General features: G+C 48.5%; 1 protein-coding gene across 1 annotated transcript; it reads right to left on the bottom strand.

Moving 5' to 3' along the window:
- Positions 1–7,284: 7,284 nt before the first annotated feature.
- On the bottom strand, positions 7,285–16,144 carry PAX1 (paired box 1). The gene is made up of 5 exons (XM_019717476.2): positions 15,868–16,144; positions 14,808–15,437; positions 13,108–13,250; positions 12,345–12,567; positions 7,285–7,510 (listed from the first exon to the last, which is right to left on the bottom strand). The coding sequence occupies exons 1-5, from the start codon at positions 16,142–16,144 to the stop codon at positions 7,419–7,421; spliced, it is 1,365 nt and encodes a 454-aa protein (XP_019573035.1). The 3' UTR covers positions 7,285–7,418.
- Between the last annotated feature and the right edge of the window lie 3,754 nt (positions 16,145–19,898).

Here is a 19,898-nt window from a genome sequence, read left to right as displayed (position 1 = left end):
CACACATGATTAATACGGCTATAAACATTTGGAATAAATTCATGAAAATAAAGAAGCATTGTGAAGTAAGATCTAGATGGATGTATATGAATGTTACTAAAATACTAAATTCTACAGCTACCTTTTAAATGTTATTTTGTCACACAAATTTGGTGTGTCTTTTTTAAGGATTTGAACATTTGTGAATTTCCTCTAATTAATTTTCAGCAATATATGAAGGTCTCACCTACACTTTGAATTCTGAAATGGACATCTGATGGGGACAGGTCATTTCCTCTCCTGATGGCTCTAAAAGTCTCTTAGTATCGAACAAGAGGGAAGACTCTCATTGTGACTCTTCCTGAAGACACTGTGTTGGAGGCTTTTGTGCTACCTCTTTGTGTCCCCATTGGTGTGTGCCCAGTGGCAGCCAGCCAAAGGGATGGAGTCAGAAATAGGGAGGCATTATCTTAACAAACTTCATTTATTCCTCAAAGAGCAGGAAGACACAAGCCAAAGCCCAACATGGTTGCTCAAAATCAGCATGCTAAGGTCAGAAGCAGATGCAACAAGCTTTTTAACCCCCTTTATGTGAACAGAGTAGGACATGGTCTCTGTACACTAGTTTTGGGCGTGTTGAGTTGACAGGAAGCCTGGTCACACACATCAATCTAAGTGGACTTGCTACAGAAAATCTACTTCAAAGTAGTAATGATGGTTATTGGACCAGTCATTAATCCTCACAGGTCTAGTCATGAAATCATCAAGTACTCTTAAGGTCTTGGTGAATGTCCCATGGCTATCAGATTTTATTAGTAGTTGACAATGGCAGCTCCCTCTCATGCTGTTGAAAGTTTCAGTAAACTCAGAGACTAGCTAGCAGTCTCGATGGTTTCTGCAAATATAGTCTGCTATGGCATGACTAAATCCACCATAAAATGCTGACTGAGAATGCAGAAAGAGAGGAAAACAACAATAATAATAATACTAATAACAACTGACCAGAACCCAAAGTAAGTCTCTACTCTTTACACATCAAATGTAAACCTCACAACTGCCCAGGGAGTGAGATATCAGTTCCATTAAACAGACAAGAAAACTGAGGCTGGTACGTTTTGTCTAAACTTGCCCAAAGTGACACAGCTGCTAACTGTTAAAACTAAGACTTGAACCCAGCCAGCTCTGCTAACTTTTAGCCACCACATGTGTCATCTCTTCCCACTACTTTCTACAGGGTGGTGTTCCACAGCTGATAGTCTGAGTTTAATATAAGTAAAAATCCAGGTTAAACATAGTAAGAAAGGCTCCCTTTCTTTCTTAAAACTAAGGAAGAAATTCTCTTGACCCCACCTATGAGAAATCTTTCTGGATTTTATCCTAAAATGAATAGAAAAGTGAGGAAATAGTCATTTTCTTTGCTGTTTGCCGTCTTTCTATAATATATTGACCCTTACTTTAAATGTGAATTGTGCCTTTAAATGATTAAGAACGTCAAAGAGATCACTAAAAATGGACACGTCGCTTAAAATTAGGAAGCTGCAAACACAAATTAATCAGAAATATCAAAATTGCACAAATACAGATAAAATTTATTTCATTTCTTAAAAACATCAGTTTCAGTTACTTTTTAAAACTCATTTACTTGTTCTATATTCAAAGAATTGGATATATATATATATATGATATATATATGTCAAAGTTAGAAGTGAAACTTATTTTTGAAGTGCTCTTGACTTCTCAGTTAACTTATTTGATAATTTCCATGTGGATGAGCCTAGAAAATCCATTTTTCACCATATGCCCAGCCTGTCCTCTTTGCTCCAGAATCAAAGCATCTGATTATCAATTACAATAATAATATAAAAATAACACCAAAAGCACTCCTCTTGTAAGCAGATGTTCACAACTGGACAGGTTATCACTTTAACAAAATAATGAATTCTTTTTTACGTTTAGGGTTATCTTTGTTTACAACTTTTATCTTCATAGAACAATGTGTGCTCCCCCTGGTGGCCAGATGATACTTTTAGTGTATTAAATCAAGCAAATCATGTTACAACTTCTTTGCCACAGGAGCCTTTTGGGGTTTTTTTTATGTTTCACAAGTTTTAAGCTCCAATTCAACTCTTTTAAAAAAAAATCCGTTTCCTTCAATTTATTCAAATATCTTGTCCAATTTTCTTTTTTCTTTCTTTTTTTTTTTTTAAATTTTATTTTATTAAATTTATTGGGGTGACAATTGTTAGTAAAGTTACATAGGTTTCAGGTTATCTTGCCCAATTTTCATCCAAGAGATTTGTTGTTAAATCAAAGCCATCTAGTTAATTTTTTTTGTTTTGTTGTTTTTGTTTTAGATAAAATTTTATAAAGCTATAAACATATCCACCAAAGACTGGAAGAACTCCCCAAAATGAAAATTGTGTGGCCAATATAATAAGACTGAAGATAATCCATCAAGTCAATATATCTCACCGGAGAAAAATAAAATAAAATGTTGCAGTATGAAATGTAATTTAATAGCTGAATGAACACTTAATCAGCTTATTTCGTCCTTGAGAAGAAAATAGAGTGGAGGCAACCCAGGTGGTTAAATTGTTATGCAGTTGAAATTCCATCACCCATGAAAACTGTAATTGGGATTCCACTTCTGCATTTGACCAGCCCAGAAACAGATATGTGTCCCCAACGAGGACCATAGATTGCTTCTCCTGGAGAAAGCTGTTTAGAGAGAATCAGAGGTTTCAACCGGTTTCAACTCCAAAGAAGAGACTGGAATAAATTGAGTATAATTGTTCCAAGTGTTTAAAATTCCCAAGTTGGATTATGACTAAATGTGTGGTTTTCATTTTAATGCCTTGAAAAAGAAGACAGTGTGATTCTTCCTTGCTTTTCCATTTAAAAAAATAAAAGAATCTAATAACAGAATTTTTTTTAGTTGAGATTCAATAGTTTGGCCAGAAATATCTCAGCCACAAGACATTTCTTCAGTGAGTAAAGCTATAGTTCAGATGGCGAGGTCAAGGTGAAGACCAAATACCATTTTGTGCATAATTCCCACCCATTAAAAGAACAGAATCGAATGTTTCCCATTACATAGCCTGTCTGGATGCACAATCCTTTCATGTGCTCCTCAGGCACATTTTGGCAAGACTCTAAATTCATATTATCCAGCATAACATGGATCTGGTAGAGTTTCTTTTGAAAAGAAACCTAGGCCAATGTAATTCTAGCTAGGGAGGCTGATACCCGGAAACCTACAGAGTGCTTTAACCCAGACCACTGTTCAACTAAATCAATCCCATCTTCTTTAACAGGAGTCAAGAAACAAACAGGGAAACACACTTATCAATGAGCAGGGTTCATGCATCAGGAGGTTAATTCCACATGGATTTCAAGTAAACTTGGGATAGGTAAAAAGAATGCTTGTGCCAGTATTGGTTTTTATATCTTATTCAATATTTCTTCACAGTTCTTCCCCACCCCTTTGCCTCCATTTCTCTTTCCTGACCTAGAGGTTAACTCCCTTCAAAGGAAAGGAAAACAGCATTCCCCAGCCCCTAGCAGCTTTGAACCCACTTCAGTGACCTGCAGAACAAGTCTTGCTGTGTTCAGGAAGGACAGTTCTCTGTGTCTCTTGTCCCTTTGTCTCCTTCCCTTTGGTTTTGCTTCCCTTCTTCCTTGCCGAAAAGCAGCCACCTTTCCCAGAGAAATTCTAACAATCCAGCCTAAGCGCTTCCTCAAATAATGAATGCAACAAAATCCTGTCTTTAGTCATTTGAAGCATGAAGCTGGCCATCTTTACAAATACTGTATTTTTAATATACCCTTGTTGATAATGCATCCATTCAATAGAATGAAGTCAATACAGTGAATTTGAAGCTGCTAGTATGCAAAGATCAGATCTCCAGACCATATCTGTGTGTATTTAGCACAACTCTTTACTGTGAACTTTTAAATAGCATATATATAAAAGCAGAAATATTCTGCTGTCTGCATTTTTTCTTCCTGGGAGGATTCATAAAAGACTGTTACAATGTTCACCTTTAAGGACATAGATGAGGATAGGAAGAAACTTTCACTTTTCATGTCAATGTTTCCATACTGCTGGAATTTTCTAAATATATATATATATATATATATATATATATATATATATATATATACCATTTTGATTCTTTCAAAAAACCAAAAGGTTATTTGAGTGATTATATGTCTTTTATTTTTTAAGTGTTTCTCTATATTTAAAAAAACCTAATCTTAAATTCAAAAAATAAATAAATAAAAGGCAAGTGCTACAGCAGAAACAAATTGCCTTTGGGGAGTGATTCTCAAACTATTCTACCAAACATACCAAACATGGTACCATGTATTTTATCACATGTCCCCAGGACCTCCACAGATCCATATGCACGGAGAACTAAGATTCCAATGGGCTCTTTTGAAAAATGTTTAAATTCCAGGACCCCATCAAGCATAGAAATGACTCTCCTACCCTTTGTTAACAGCAAAATCACCTCCACAGCGGTGAAGCAACTCCAGAGCTAGTCTTCCTCCAGGCCAGATCACCGTGGGCGTCACCACATTGAAGGGTGCATTTCACAGAAACACGCAGGCTCAGAGAGGTCACAGGCCTCCATCGTATGTCAGTGGAGCAGGGATTTAACCCAAGCTCACTGGGACTTCCCATGGCCCTCAGCCTTAAAAGAAAAAGGATCTCCCAGCATATCCCACATGAAATGTCAAAGAATGCTGACACTGTGACTGGATGCTGCCCTCCTCTGTGAATGCTCACCCCGGAGCAAAGGAACTCAAAAAGACCCACCTCCAGCCACAAGTCATGGGGAACCACAGGGATATATTTAGAAAGCTCCTCACTTTGCAAGGGGCACTTACAACATAGGCACCTTCCATCCTTCCTGGGTTGCTTTTCCCAGCTCTTCTCACCCTTTACCCTGGGCAGCCCAAACATAGAAATGGGAAGTGGCAGGGAAATGGGAATTGTGGCAACTCAGGAAGAGAGGCTGGTTATATAGATTCTTCTCATTTCTTCCCAAAGGACTGAGATGCCTTCTTTCTGGCCCAGCAAGCCAGTCCTCCAAGCAGCAAGGATGGACGTGTGAAAATCTTGTGGGTGACTGAGCATGTAAAGCTCATCTAAGCACAGAAGGATAGGTTGAGAGGATGGGGAACTTGACAGTATACTTCTTTTTCATACTTTATTCCTATTATCTTTATGACCAGCTTCTCTGTAGGAAATGCTGGCACCGAAGGCTGAGGATTCCAGGCTCACACTTCAAGCCCCAATCCTGGCTCTCTGAAGAGATGGTATCATTCAGTTTCTGTGCTGAAGCTCTGTAATTCATAGCTTGCTATTATACAGTCCTGAGAAAATAAACCAAATGGCTAGCCCTCAATATGCCTATCTACAAACCTGAACTTTTTAAAAAGGCAAGTGACTTTGAAAACCTGGGAAGAAAACTTTCTATATTAAAAAGCAAAAGCAGATATTATTTTATGATTAATACCTTCAGCAGATATGGTCGCAAGATGCAACAAAAATAATTTCTCTACTGATTTCCTCCACACATCCAAACACGCAGCTCCATTTACAAGCAAAACCTTTAATTCAAAAGTTTCTTCTGTCAGTTTTAGAAAGCCAAATACAGGAAAGAGAAACAAAGCAACTAGCCAGAAACCCCTTTGGAGTTAGAAACCCCTAAATTATTTGGTAGCCTGGGATAATTTTCTTAAGATTTCAAATGTTAGAAATGTTCTGAAAAAGTCATCCTTTGTTGCTCACTGCCTTTTGGCCACTTTATTCCTCTAAGAATTAACTTCCTTTTAGGATGCTTTCTGCATAGTGCCTCTCTACCTCAGTTTCCCAAGGCTGACCTGGAGTTTCCTGAGACAATTCCCTCAAAATGCTCCTCCCATTTCACTTTCTCTTCCATCTCCTGCCCAATCTGGGCTGCAAGTGCTACTGAGTAATCAAATAAAATAATTTCATCTTAATAGCGTTTATGCTGGAAACTCAGGGCTTGAGTAGGTGAGGATTGTCTACATCACACTCCAGACTGGACACAGACTTCCTCATCCTTACACAGCATTCTTCAGATGATTTCCTTTATTCAAAGGCAGTCACGTTTAACAGGTGATGTCAGACTCTCACCAGTGACATCTTTTATGGCTACAAAAATTGCAGTTTTGTGTCCCGGGTCCCGCCACCAGTGCGCCAAAATTTGGGAGCAGTTAACAGCTCTTGTGTCCCACTCTAGATGCCCACCCCTTGCAAACCAGAAGCCAGATTGCACCTTTGTACCCGGAAGCAGTCTGTGGTTTAAATTAACAAGTGTGCTGACCCACCCCCACCCCCACCCCAGAAACAATGTTTATGCATTTACCATGTGCCAGATTCCCTTAGGTTAGGTGTGGAGGGGTGGGAAGGGGCACATCCAGGACTCGTGGTTTTCTAACTAGAGAAAACACCAATGGCCCCAGTACCCCCTCCTCCTACCCCAATCTTCTTCAGGTGACATCATCTCAGAGGAAGCAAAGAGAAGCCCAGCCACTGGGCACTGACAAAATACAGATTTCTGGACAATATCCTGGGAAGAGGGGTGAGAGGATAATTCGCAGGGGTTTTGTTCTGGTTCATTATAAAAATATAAAATAAAGGCTGTGGCCTCTCTGTCTTCTTCCTAGATTCGCGACCCCTCTATTAGGCCAGAAACTCCGAGGGTGTGGAGGCTAAAGAGTCCCAGCTGCCGGAGTGTGGACTGTCACAGAGACCAGTCTAGGACTCTCTTGAAAGGGGATGGTGGTCAGAGAAGCAGTAGGAACGAGGAGAAACAGAATCATTGACTGTAAAAGGCACGAAAGAGAAGGTGGTGGACGCGTTGGACCACGGAAAAGGGAGCACAGTAGACCGGTCAGAAAGGGAAGGAGAGAGGAAAGCAGAGGAGGTAGAGGGGACACAAAGGGAAGGAAGGGGAAAGAAGGAAGGAAAAGAAGGTAGGGTAAGAAGGAAGGGAAAAAAGAAGGGACTCGGGGATAGCGGGAAAGAGGGAGATAGGAAAAAGAAAGGGAGGGAGGGACGGAGGGTACAGAACAATTCTGGGAGAAGTAGGAAAAGGCAAGGAGAGGGAGGCCACGTCGGAGCAAAGATCGCGACGAGGGTACAACAGTCTAAAGCCAAAGCTCAGGAAAGCCTGAAATACTGGTCAACAACTGAACAGTGGCCCCGGGGCTACAGGGCAGAGCGAGGCCTGGGGCGGACCCGGCGTGTCCCAGCGGGCCGGCTCCCGGCACCTCCTCTGCGTGTCTTCGGGTCCTGCGGCGCCGCCTGGGCTGCAGGGCCGAGCTGCGCGCCGGGGTCCGCCAGCCACTCCACCGCCTCCTCCCAGCTCCGGGTCCGGCTCCGGCTCCGGGCCGCGCTACCCCTAGGAGGTCGAGGCCGGGATGGGCAGTCCGCGTAAACTACTGAGGCCGTCAGAGGCCTTGCCGCCGGGGCTGGGCGGCTTCCGGTCGGCCACTGCGAAGGAAGCACAGGGGCATCGGGTCACTGCCTGGGCCTGCTCAGAACCAGAGACCCGGGGTGACAGCGCGAGGATCCGGAGGTGAACGCTGCGGCGCGCGCTCGACACTCAGGGGTTTGGAGAAAGGAAACAGAGAGCCGGGCTTTCCAGGAGCTCCACGCGTCCCGCGGCGCCCATCCTTCCTCCTCCCCTAAGGAGTCACTCGCAAGGGCAGCCTTAGCAAGTGGTTGTTCTGGCAAGGCCATTTGACAGATGCTCCCAGATTGCTGACCCGGGGCAATTTCCTTTGCCTCGAGCCCACTTAATAAAGAAGACAGCTGAGTGCAGGTAGGTGATGCCGACCCGTGTACCCTAGGGCCAGAGACGTTCTCAGATCCGAAACCTCTGGGGAAGGGAGCAGGCAACTGAGATCCACACACCCTCCCCAGACCAGGGCCGCACACCAAGCCCGAGGAGCTGCCAGCGCGTCAGGTCCGCTGTCCCTCAAAGCGGCTCGGGGATGTCGCGGGGTACAGGGGTAATAGAGTGGGGATCGGGTCACCAAAGACGCTCCTTGTGGAGGGCCCGGGGCGGCCTAGGTTCCTCTGACAAAGGAGGCGGCCGCGCTTTAAGTGAGCGGCCAACTTCGTTATGCCTCCGTGGCCGGGGAATTCAGATTCCCTCACCACCGTGGGCACAGCACATCCTGAGGCCTAGGGGGCTCCGGATTAAGTGACAGGGGACTTGCCATCAGGCGGCATTCTGTGCGTTGCTATATTATTTAGGGTTTGAGGAAGGGGTCCAAATTTGCTACTGGAAGCCAGAAAAGTGATGCCAGGATTGCCCAACCTCTATTTTTCCTTTCCCAGTCCCCCTCCGCTCAGCTTCTCCAGCACTAGGAGGCACGAGGTTGTTTATATCTAAAGGCCCTATGTTCAGCTTTCTTCTCCACCCCTCAACAAGTCTTTCTTTAAAGGCGGGGATTGGAGCCCCTCATTTGGGAATGAAGGGCAACTCTGGAATTTTTTTTTCCCCTGAAGCTGCCCCCGCCCCAGCTCCAGGCGCAACTTGCTGTGGCTGCGCAAAGCTGAGTCATACACTTCTGTGCGAGAGACGCTCATACACACACGCACACGCATGCACGCACATCTGGTTAAGCAGAGGTTCAGAAGGGGTCTAAAGACCTTTCCAGAACAGAGTGACCGCTTTACTATGCCCCCTCTCCCGCCTCTTGGCTCTCTTTCCTAAACACAGTTGTGGCCACTGTTCTTGGGACAGTGGCCAACGAAGTTTTCTTTTCCACCTTGTACACACACTTCAAGGAGAGGACCTGTTTAGAAAACATCTGAGGAGGAGGAGGTTTGTAGGCCAAGGGCCAGTTACCTTAGAGACGAGCAAGAAAAAGTGTGAAAAATAAACACCCCGGAGCCCAGAGATAGATTCCACCCCTTCGGCAGGGCGAATCCTGCTGCTGCGTTTTTTAGCTCTGTCCATGCCAGTCTCTCTACACAGAGCCCTCCACCCCTCCTTTCCCACCCACAGGACCCGTGGCTACGTGAGTGGCTCTGTCGTGGGCTTCTGGAAGGCTTGGGCCCCAGAGAGGGCTGGAACTTTAATCTTAGGAAGACACGCATTGTTTAAAATATTGGGAATGCTAAGTTAGGGCCACTGGGACAATGGGAGTGGGGGGCGCACGAAGGTGGGGTTTGGGAACCAGCTCTCTCCCAGGGCTGGGTGAAATTAGACCAGGGTTGGTGGCCTACGTCCTAGTGCTTCCTGGCAAAGTTTGCTTTTTGGATTGATTTTTCAAGACCAAATCCCGATCAGAGATAATTGGAATGAAGATGTGAGTTACCTGTAACAAATATAAACAATACATTTTCTCTGAGCATATGCAGTATCTTATAGATTTGATTACAAATCTTTAGTCTTTCCAAAGCCCCGCTGGAAACGATTTTAGAATCATGAGGTTTTGAAGGTTTCTGAAAACACACTGTAAATACCAGTTGTCTTGAGGGAACATCTGGTGGGGTCTGTCACCTGTGTGTGGAGATGGGGAGAGATGATCCTACGCTTGCTGTGAAAAGACATTTGAATGGGTGTGGAGATTCCCAGAATATCAGCGCCCTTCCACATGTAGATATAGTGGAACTTTTCTATTCTCTTGGTTCCCAAGAATTAAAGTTTCCTTCAACAGGTGGGAAATGTAAAGTATACCTTCTTGCCTACATAATAAGGAACTCAGACTCATTACCCTTTACCAAAATAAAATTAATAAATTCTGATGTGTAACTTGACATTTGACTAGGCTTCCCTCAGGGTAAAGCTAACGTTCATTTGCACCTGGTTTGGAGGATATATGAACTAGATGATCGAAAATATTTGTTTTTACTGAGCATTCATGATATTAAATTTCTTTTGGTAGAGACATTTTTTTTCCTACTGAAAAAAAATAATTCAATAAATGTTATTCCTACTATTCTCTGAACTGAACAACAATTAGTGATAGTAGTTGTCTTATTGGATAAGTTTCTTTGAATATAATTTTAAAGCAATGAGTAGAAAAAAGGCAGTGATTCAGATTAGTTTGCTTTGTAATTTTTCAAAGGCCAGTTGTGGGTGTGAAAGTTCTTTGAAATCAGGTTCTCTGCCAGTGAGAAGAATAAAAACTCTTAACCCAAATGGGTATGTAATTCTCATTATTTTTATGTTACTTGTTCAACCACAAACACTTGTGTGCCAGTTTGAGAAATCATTTTTAATGATGGGCCTCATTTATTCAATGATCTTTACCTGTATCTTTAAAGAGAATCAGGAAATTAAGCTATTAATTTAATAACTAATGTAGCTAATTATTACTACAGACTTTGAGTGTAGAATGTTTCATAATAGGAAGTGAATATAATGGTAAAAGGGATATGAATGCAAGTGCCATTCAATGGCTCTGTATTTCTGAAAGAAAATTGTCTTCTAAAGAAAATCAACCACCAATGACTCCCCCCCATCCGACTAACTAGAATTAGCTTAGAATTCAGAACTGTGCGTTTTACCTTTGGATTGTTGCCTACAGGGCATAATTTGTTTCTAATGTAGAGCTTGAAATGCCCCAGAACAAAGTGGCTCTGTTAACAAAGGACTGCATTGCTCTGCAGACAGCAAGTCCTTTTTTAAGTCTTCCTTCTCCTTGGGATCAGCTTAGGGGAAATCTTGTATAAATTTGTGAATACATTTTTCTAATTCAATGAACCTGCTTAGTTAAACAATTTGCATAATGCACTAAATTCCATTTCAATTTCCAATTCAACAGGTAACTTCCGTTTTTCAGAAAACAGGCATATTTGAGTCAAGGACAAGACGTTAGGCAAAGCATTCACCCTGAGACCACTTATCAATCCTTAAGTGTAAAGTTTAAAGGAAATCTAATTCTCAATTTTAAAATCTCTTTTACTTTGATTTTCCTATAAATTATCCTATTATCCTATTATTTAAATTAAGTTTAAAGCTTAAAGAAGTTCTTATTCTCAATTTTTGTAATTTATATGCCATGATGTTTATGTTCTAGGAAAGGTGAAAATAAAAAATATTTTTGTTCCTCCACTTGATTTATTGATGGCTTCTTAATTTTCTCCCTCTCCCCCCAAGAGGTCGTGTTGTCATGTCTCCTTGGAAATAAAAGATTTTTGCCTGTCCGCTGCCCAAAGCCATCTGCCCTCCATTTCTGCCTTGGAGGGTATGAAGTGGATCAACTGGTAAAGGTTCTTTTATAATCTGGAACACCCTTTTGCCCCAAACTGCCCCCCAGGTTTGTGCCCTGTCTCCCTAACTGCTGGGGTTGAGAGCCCCTGAGGTGACTCCTTTCTTTCCCAGGGTAGTGGAAGTTGCAAATTTTGGTGATCAGAACCTAATTTCAGGGAGGTTTGAAATTAGCAAATCCACCCACTCCTTTCACCTCTGAGGAAAAGGGGGACTCAAAGTCAAAAAAGCGTTTCCCAAGTTACAGGAAAAACCAGAACTTGAAGGTTCGTGTGAGAAAATGCCCTCACACTGTTGACCGTCAGTTAAATACCTCAAATCTGGTACTTTGGTTTATCAGGGAGTCAATTTATGAAGGAGGAGGAGAAGTTGTTGTCAGAGGAGGGAGAACCCCCAGCCACATTTCCCACAGAAAGAAGGACCCCCAAACCACACAGAGTTCAAAAGAATCTAGACTTAGGGGCACATGGCTGAATGCTTCTCTCCTTTCCCCCCCCCAAAAAAAAATGTGTTTTAAAAAATGAATCCAAAGGGAGATCAGGGTGTGGTTTAAAACAAAACGAAAAACTAGGAACCTGAAAGAAAAGTAGGTAGTGCCTGGAGGATCCAGGTGCAGATTCAGGTACCAGGGCAGTTCCACTACAGAAGGCAACGCTCCTCAGGCCACAGAAAGGCAAGCCTGGATGGTGCTTCTAGACCCTTCTACAGATGGAGAAATGAGACTCAGAGAGGAGCAATAAGTTGGCCAAGGGCACATGAACCAGATCCAAACTTGACCTTCTTTCTTCTCTCTCAGATAAGTCAGAGGGGACAGTCCTGGGGCCTTCCTCAACCTCTGCCTGCCTTTCTAGGGACAGGGCATACACCTGTTAGAAATTAAACTGCTCCAAGAAGCTACTGGCTTAACTTTAAAAAAAAAAAAATAAATTAGAGGTAGATGAGGGTAAAACTGGCTTAATTTTTAACCCAGAGGAAGAAAGGATTTATGCCAGGTACCATATCTCTCGCGGTACTGTTTCCCACGCTTACACCCCCTCCCATGCACCCTTCCTAACCCCGTCTGCATTCAACCGACCCCTCCCCACCCGCAACTCTCACCTTCTCTGCTGGGATGCTTGAAGGTCATCGCGGCGGCGAGCTCCCCGCTGTGCATGGTGACGCCTGTCCCGGGGGGCGCCAGTGGGGGAGCCTGCGCTGGTGGCCAAGGCGGGCCGGGGGCGAGGTAGCCGCTGGCTGGCGCGCTGTACACTCCGTGCTGGTTAGAGGCGGGGTAGGCGCAGGCCGGGAGGAAGCCGCCCACTGAGGAGAGGCTAGAGGCCGACTGTGCAGATCGAGAATGGGATAGACCATCAGCATCAGGCAACCCGTGTTCTCCAGCACACGTAGTTATGAGGCGGGGTGTCCTCCTTTCCCCCTTCCGTCCCCTCAGTTATCCCCACGCAATGCTTGACCTTTAATTTTCCTAGAAAGGACTCTGGCAATGTGATTTTCCACTCAAGTTGCTATAAATAATAATAAGAGATGAGGGCGATCATGGTATTCCAGCTGGGATTTTTAAAAAGGGAGTCCTCAACCAGCTATTTTACTTACACGTTCCAGTTTTTGTAGCAAAAGTCTCTTGGCAAAAAGCAACTCAATCCCCTTGAAAGCCAGCCTCCCCCAAACTAGTGAGCTTGAGAAAAGGAGCGAAAAATGACCCGAAGACGCTCGGTGGAGGGGCTGCCAGACACCCCCACACTCCACACTCTTTCCCTGGCATGGGGGAGTTTTCTCTTTCTCTTTCCCCCACCACACCACTTCCCCCTCCCAACCCTTCCGTTCCCCCAGTTAAGGACACTGCCTTCCCCTGCCGCTCGGTTACCTGAGTGTATTTAATGTCCGCCTCCAAGGCCGGTTTCTCGAGCCCATTAACCGCTGGAGTGGCTGGGAAAGCGGTGCGGTTCACGCTGGCCCAGTCTTCCATCTTGGTGGAGTAGGCGGCGCCTTCGCTCCCGGCCAGGGCCCCTGCGAGGGCACAGGACTGATTAGTCGGGGCATCAGAATCTGCGCTGGTCACACGCGCGGCCCTCCCGCCAGGACTTTTACATACGTGCCTACAAGCACTTAGCTCGAATTTGAGGGAGAAGCCGAGAGTCCTCAAAACACCTGAGGTAGCCAAACGCTCGGAGAGCGACCAGAGGCGGAGGGGCAGCATGGCACTGGGTTTCGCTTTTACTCCCTGCGGGGCAGAGGTTTCTCCTCGCTCCTCCCAGCCTCCGACCCGCTTCCCGCAAAACAGGTCTCCGGGAGAGAGGCGGAATGTGGGACAGTGGCTGAGCGCAACTGGACAAAGTACCTTTCCGCTGTCCAGAGGCGGTACCCAGAAAAATTCAAGTTCAAATCCAAAGGAAGCTCGTGCGAATTATAGGATTTCTCAAAGTCTCAGCAATGGTATGGAGGGCTAGGAGACGGCTTTGCTCAGAACGGCCTTGGAAGATATCCGGGATCTCCCAAAAGAGGCGTCAACCCAGCGACCTGTGCACATCCCCGGCATATGTCTGCTTCTCCCCGGCGTGTGTACGCAAGGAACCGAGAGAAAGCTCCATATCTGAATGAAGATCTGGTGAGGTCATCTCCCAGCCAGCGGCGCACAGGTCGCTTTAGGGAAAGCTTTGGCCCCAGCTGATCGCCCAGACTGGGTTTGAACCACCAGGAGAAGCAGCGTGTGCGCGGTTTCGGCGGCGAGCCACTGCCACTGGAGCTAAGCTTTCACAGTTTCTTTCTGCCTCCCCGCCTCGGGCTACGGTGAATTTTGCTTCTTACCCTCCTCTTGAGTCTGCTTACATAAGAGAGTGCCATCCCCTGCCTGGTTGCAGGGACTAGGTTCGGCCCAAGCACTTGCTTTCCAGCCCCACTCGGTGGCCGCCCAAACCTCCCACCCTCCTCCGCCCCCTCCCTCCCCTACTGAGAGAGATAACCAACAGTTTGTTGAGTTGTAATTACAGGTAAAGGACAAATCCTCTTGAGCTTTCTTCCCAGGATGACCACAGCCCTGGGGAGCTGTCACCGGAGATCCCAGCTCCAGAACCTGCGAAGCCGCGGGGCCTGCCGGATATCTAGGCCACTAGACAAGACTGGCCAGCCGGCCCCTTTGCCTTTAACTCAAAAGAGCCTTTTGGCCTAGGACGGACAGAACTCTTTGAGAAATGGTGAGGGATCCCGAAACACCCTTAAGAAAGGGTTGCACAATTGACTTTGCCATTTGTTTGGCTTAGATCTGATGGTATAGTTTTGCATACATTTTGCAAGAATGAAAAAGCGCATTTTCAGGCCTCCAAATTTGTGGTCGGCGATTGCTCTTCCATTTGGGAAATATTTTCCACATTTGTCATAAAAAGTTCAAGATGTCCGAGGACTCCCACAGAAGCCTGGGACCCTCAGCCTCCCTGGCCAGCCCAGCCCTTCCCTGAGCCCAAACCGGTCCAAGGAGGACAGGATGTGTGAGCCCTCACCCTCATGCCCACCCCCCAATCTCCGATTCTGCCCCTTCCAAGAAGGCTACAGAACGCCTCTACGACTGACCTGTTTGCTCCATAAACGTCCGGATGCCCAGGATGTTGCTAACCGAGTGCGCCGAGGGCCATGAACGGGGGATACTGACGTGGCCTGCTGTACCCGGGACCCCGTGGTGGCCGCCCATCTTGGCCCCCGTGGGCGACACAGGGCTGGGGTAGGGGTACTGGTAGATGTGGTTGTAGGGCAGCGCTGGCTGTGGCGGCGGCTGCTTGCTCGCCTCGTATGGCCCGGGCTGCGTCAGGCTGCCAATTTTATTGCGTAAAATGCGGCTGATGGAGCTCACAGAGGGCACGTTGTACTTGTCGCAGACGCCGTCGGCCAGCAGCCGGTCGCGGATCTCCCAGGCAAAGATGCCAGGGTCGCCCTGCTTGTAGTCCCGGATGTGCTTGACCACGTTCGGGGTGGTGACACGGGGTTTGCTGCCTCCGATAGCTCCGGGCAGGATGGAGCCTGTCTCGTTGTAGCGCGCCAGGATCTTGCTCACGCAGCCGTGGGATACGCGTAGCTGCCGGCTGATGTCACAGGGTCGGATGCCCAGCTGCGCCAGTTCCACGATGCGCAGGCGGATGGCGTTGGGTAAGGGGCGGCCGTTGACGAACACGCCGCCCAGTTGGTTCACCTCGCCATACGTCTGCTCTGCGGACGCACCCGAGCACAGAGAGCAGGAAGGGGAGAAAATACCGGCGGGTTAGCCAAGGGTGGCCGCACAGGGCTAAAGGCGACACCCAGGCGCGCCTCGGATATTGACCCACCGGTACCAGAATCTGCGGGCCAACAGCCTATGTCTGGCTTTCGGAGTAGGCACAGGCGTAGGGACGGAGGAGGACTCCGCGCCCTACAGCCCTCTGTGCCCTTTCGAGGCGTCTACTTGAGCCATCCCATCCCCTGACGCGCCGAACTGCCCCTACCCTCAACCCTCAGTGAAAGCTAGGGACGAGAGCCGAACGCGGCTCGTCGGGAACCCACAACCAGGTCTCTCAGGGAAAGCAGGCGGAGGAAAGGGAGGCGCCGGGAAGCAACGCACCTTGTCAGCCCGCCCGCGCCCGGCTTGCCGCCCGCCCCTTACCCATAGCGCACGGACCAGCCAGCTGCCTGGCGCCGGGGCGGCCGGGGCTGGGCCCGGCGCAGTCCGGGAGAGCTCGGGCGCCGCAGCCGCGGGAGAGGCATAGAGGGAGGGCGCCCGCGAGCGGAGAGCCGCGGCGGCCCCGCGGCGGGCTGGAAACGCGCTGTGCGCCGCCGCCGAGCACGCTGCAGCCGGCCTCCGGGCCCGCTGCCGCCGCCGCCGCCGCCGGTTCCCAGGACACTCTCCAGGCCCGCGACCCCAGGCCCAGGGTGAACTTCATCCGATTAAGAGAAATTCGTCTGACCGGGAGGCTGCAGCGCGCGGGGATCAATTTGACGTGTACTCCACGTCAATCTCGGCAGTCACGCCGAAGACGCGCGAGTTGGCAGCTCATTGGTTCCCGTCACTGCACCCCGGTGCCCCCTCCCCGCAGTGAAACTCTACCCCCTCCCCCTATCCTCTTTCTTTGGCCCTCCTCCGGAACCCATCCCCTCTACACACACACACACACACACACACACACACACACACACACGGACGCACACACGAGTCCTAACCCCAGCGGGGCCTGGGACTTCCCACTCATCTGCATCCCTTGAAGCCCCTTACACCTCGGGTTTTGATAAAAAAAATAGGGTAGTTATTTCAAAGTGATGAATATTTATTACTACTACCATCAGTGCTAGTACTAGTTTTGGTTTTAGTGTTATTGCTAAATCCACCGCCATTACTGCTAAGATATTAGAGGATTAAAGTTGATCATGGCTAGGTGGTCAGTGTGTGGCTGCCTCTACCGCCCCTTTTCCTGGGCAGAGGCCACGGAAAAAGTGGTGCCAGAGCCCCATTTTCGGGCATGCGAACGTCGTGGCGAGCATTCAGTGTGGCTCAGAGCGACTGGCTCAAGGAGTTTGCCGTGTCCTATTTTTGGCCCATACCCCAATCCTGCTTTCAGGAAATCTTTACAATGTTCAATAGCCAGCCCTCCCCCATGGTGTGATTTCGTTCATGTGAGAAGGGCACATTCTAGATTCTGTCTCCCTGACGATAGGCTCATCCACCTGAACTCATTCCTCTCTAAAGTGACACAGGGCGCAGGTCAGAATGCGATTCCGACCTGCTACCCCAATGGCAGGGAGCCTGGGCTCCCCAAGCGTCCTGGCTGCCTGCAGTAGGTCAAACGTGGAGCTCCCACTTTAGGTCTGAAGGACAGTTCCTTTCATCCAGACTGGGAACCCCAAATCCTTCCACGCCTGGGCGGCCTGGCCTCACCTTTCCCCTAGCCCCTGTGGTTTCCAGAGGGTCGTTGTTAAAGCACTGAATGGTCCTTTCCCCTCCATTTAAGCGGCAGTTGGCTTAGCCCTAAACTCTGGCTTTAGCACAACGTCAACTCTTTTCCTCTATTTCTGTCTTTCATCAATGCCCAGTTCTTGATTTCTCAGCCTGTGTCGCTAACTGTGCCAGTCGCAGAGGGAGCCACACGGTGGGGTCCATGAGAGAGAGCAGGTGGAGAGAGAAAGCCCCTAGTTTTGCCCTGAACTGACACGAGGAGGCCGGGACCTAGGAGTTCTGACCTTGGGGCCAGTAAGCGCCAAAGGCATTAGGCTGAATGTAAAGGAGCAAAAAGGGGAACCTAGGTGGGAGCCTAGGAAGAGCCACAGTTCCTGGGATTCCCGTGTGCTCCCAGCTCTCCTCAGAAGGCGGGAAGAGTTCCCTGCTACCCTCCTTCACGACAGCCTAACGCTTAGGAGTTAGTGGAGAGCTGCGCACTGATGCTGCAGGAGGCACAAAGGACCCCATCAGTGAAACCTGGGAAGCAAGGCAACCGAATCCCTGACTCCTCTCCCTCCTTTGCAGGATCAGAAAGTATAGCTGGCTCCGAATCAACCTGTCCAAATGTGGCTATTAGGAGGGTCTGAGCCATAAATCCTGGGCTCTCTGGAGGGAGGGCATGGGCTGAACAAGGCTGGGGCCCGGGCCACAAATAAAAATTACCCCTGGAAAGAAAACCCAAGTTCAAATGAGGTGAGGACTCTCTCTTCCCTATATCACGGAGAGTACAGTGCAGCCTCACGGAGGCCAGAGGAACCAGGAAGAGGACAGTCTGTGCACTGACAAGGGGTGGGGTATTGTTGAGATGTCTAGGCCAGTCTAGGACCGCGCCAGATCGGGTTAAAGGGGTAAAGGACAGGGTAAAAGGGTGATTTGGATTAAGGTGAGCAAACCCGAACCAGTTTTTCAAAGGTGGAGCAGAGGACTGAGCACACACCGACTGTGGGATGCTCCGAGGCTGCGAGCAGTGCGATGCTGCCCGCTCAGTTCTGTCCAAGTGTTTTGAACCCTGTTTGCCCCTTATCTAGACTTTCGTTGCCTGAATTTCAAGTCGGTACCCAGATACCAAAAAGATTGATTCCTAGACCTGGGAACCTCAGTGTCCATAACCCGACGCATCCCCTGGATAAGGTGAAGTACCTAAAGCCATTTCTTTCCCCTGTAGGCGAGGAGTCGACAAGCATGCTCAGAGGAGAGACAAATAAAGCCGGTGGTGAAAGCCGGTTTCCCCAAATGCCCTGTCAGGGGAACATCACTCGACCTCTGTCTGCCAGTAGAGCGCGGGTCGCTGGCAAGGAGGTGCAGTCCAGAACTGCATCGTTTCCCCATTCCCTTGGGCAAAGTCCCTCTGGGACTGGAGTAGATGGAGGACTTTGCCCCGGGGCTTTCTGGGGTAACGGAGCCCTCCGGCCCTCACTTCATATCCTACCTTCCTCCCACGACCCACCTTCCAGCAGCTAGCTGCTCGCTGCCGGGGCCACACAGCGCTTGCCTGCAGCCTGCTCACAGCCAGACTCCGGAAAAGCTTACAGTTTGTCGCCCCCTGTCGGCCCGCGGTCGGGTTCCGCGGGTTCCAGCGGCCGGCTGGCTTAGGGGTGAAATGGCCCAAAAGTGGGGTTACAGAAGAAAGGAAACGTCTCTTCCACCTCCACGGGATGCAGCTTTATCGGCTCCGTGACCAGGGAGCGGCGACGTGGCCAGTGCTGAGAACGCGGAGGTAAAAAGTTCGCGGGTTCCATGTCTGTGCTTGGCTGGCTGTGGCTCCGTTGTTTTGAGCACCCTGGGCGCAGCGTGGAACACAGTGAAGAGCGGTTCCCGGGGGTGCGGGGGCAGCCGAGCGAAGGGCGGGCGCGGGGATCCTGGACGTGATGCGTCCAACTGGTGCTGATGGCCCAGATGGGGCGGAGGACAAATTCGAGGGTCCCCGAGTGGCCTAGGAAACTGACCCAAGTGTCCCAAGGCAGAGAAAGGAGAGAGGCGAGGTCCGTGCCAAAAACGTGAGGCAAAGAGGAGGAAGCAAGAGAGCCTTCCTGGGTCTGGGGCTATCCGCCGCCGGAAGGGTTGCGGGTGAATACTCCGTGGCGGTTTGTCTCCTGAGTCCAGTACCGAAATGTTAAGGCTGCGAGAGTTTCCGTGACAGGGTCTTCCTTGGAGCGACAACAACCCACACTTCACCTCTCCTGCGACTCTGATTTTTGGTGGGACTGTTTCGGGGAGTTATTTGGGTGCAAACGAAACGTGCTCGTCGCAATAGCCCAGGGTGTTCCGGGGGCCCGTGCGTTTTGAGATCTTCAGGATAAATCTAAACAAGCAAATGGAAGTCCCCTCAGATTTCGCAGGGAGGATCGATCAGCCACCGACTGGGCGCTTCTCGGTTCAGCCGCCTGGAAGAAGCCGAGGGCAGGAAACACAGGCAGCGTCTCCTGAAGGCCTTGAGCCGAGCGTGGGCCCCATTGACGACCCGCGCCGGTACCCTCCAGCCTCCCACCGGGTGAGCAGAGTCAGGATCCTGTGTCCTCCCAGACGCCGGCGCCTCAGGCCTGAGGAGCCCACAGGGTTCCACCGTGTGTCCTGACTCACCTCAAGACCCACGCTTTTGCTACGATTTTGAGTCGTGTGGTTGGAAAGTCAAACAAACCGAGTCTCTCAGTTTTCTTTTAATTTTTTTTTTAAGTAGCGCCGGCTACAAACGTATTTTGTATGCA

Source organism: Rhinolophus sinicus, linkage group LG13 (assembly GCF_036562045.2).
Source record: "Rhinolophus sinicus isolate RSC01 linkage group LG13, ASM3656204v1, whole genome shotgun sequence".
Lineage (NCBI taxonomy): Eukaryota > Metazoa > Chordata > Mammalia > Chiroptera > Rhinolophidae > Rhinolophus > Rhinolophus sinicus.
The sequence above is the reverse complement of the archived record's forward strand: the minus strand, read 5'-3'. Positions and strand labels throughout refer to the sequence as shown.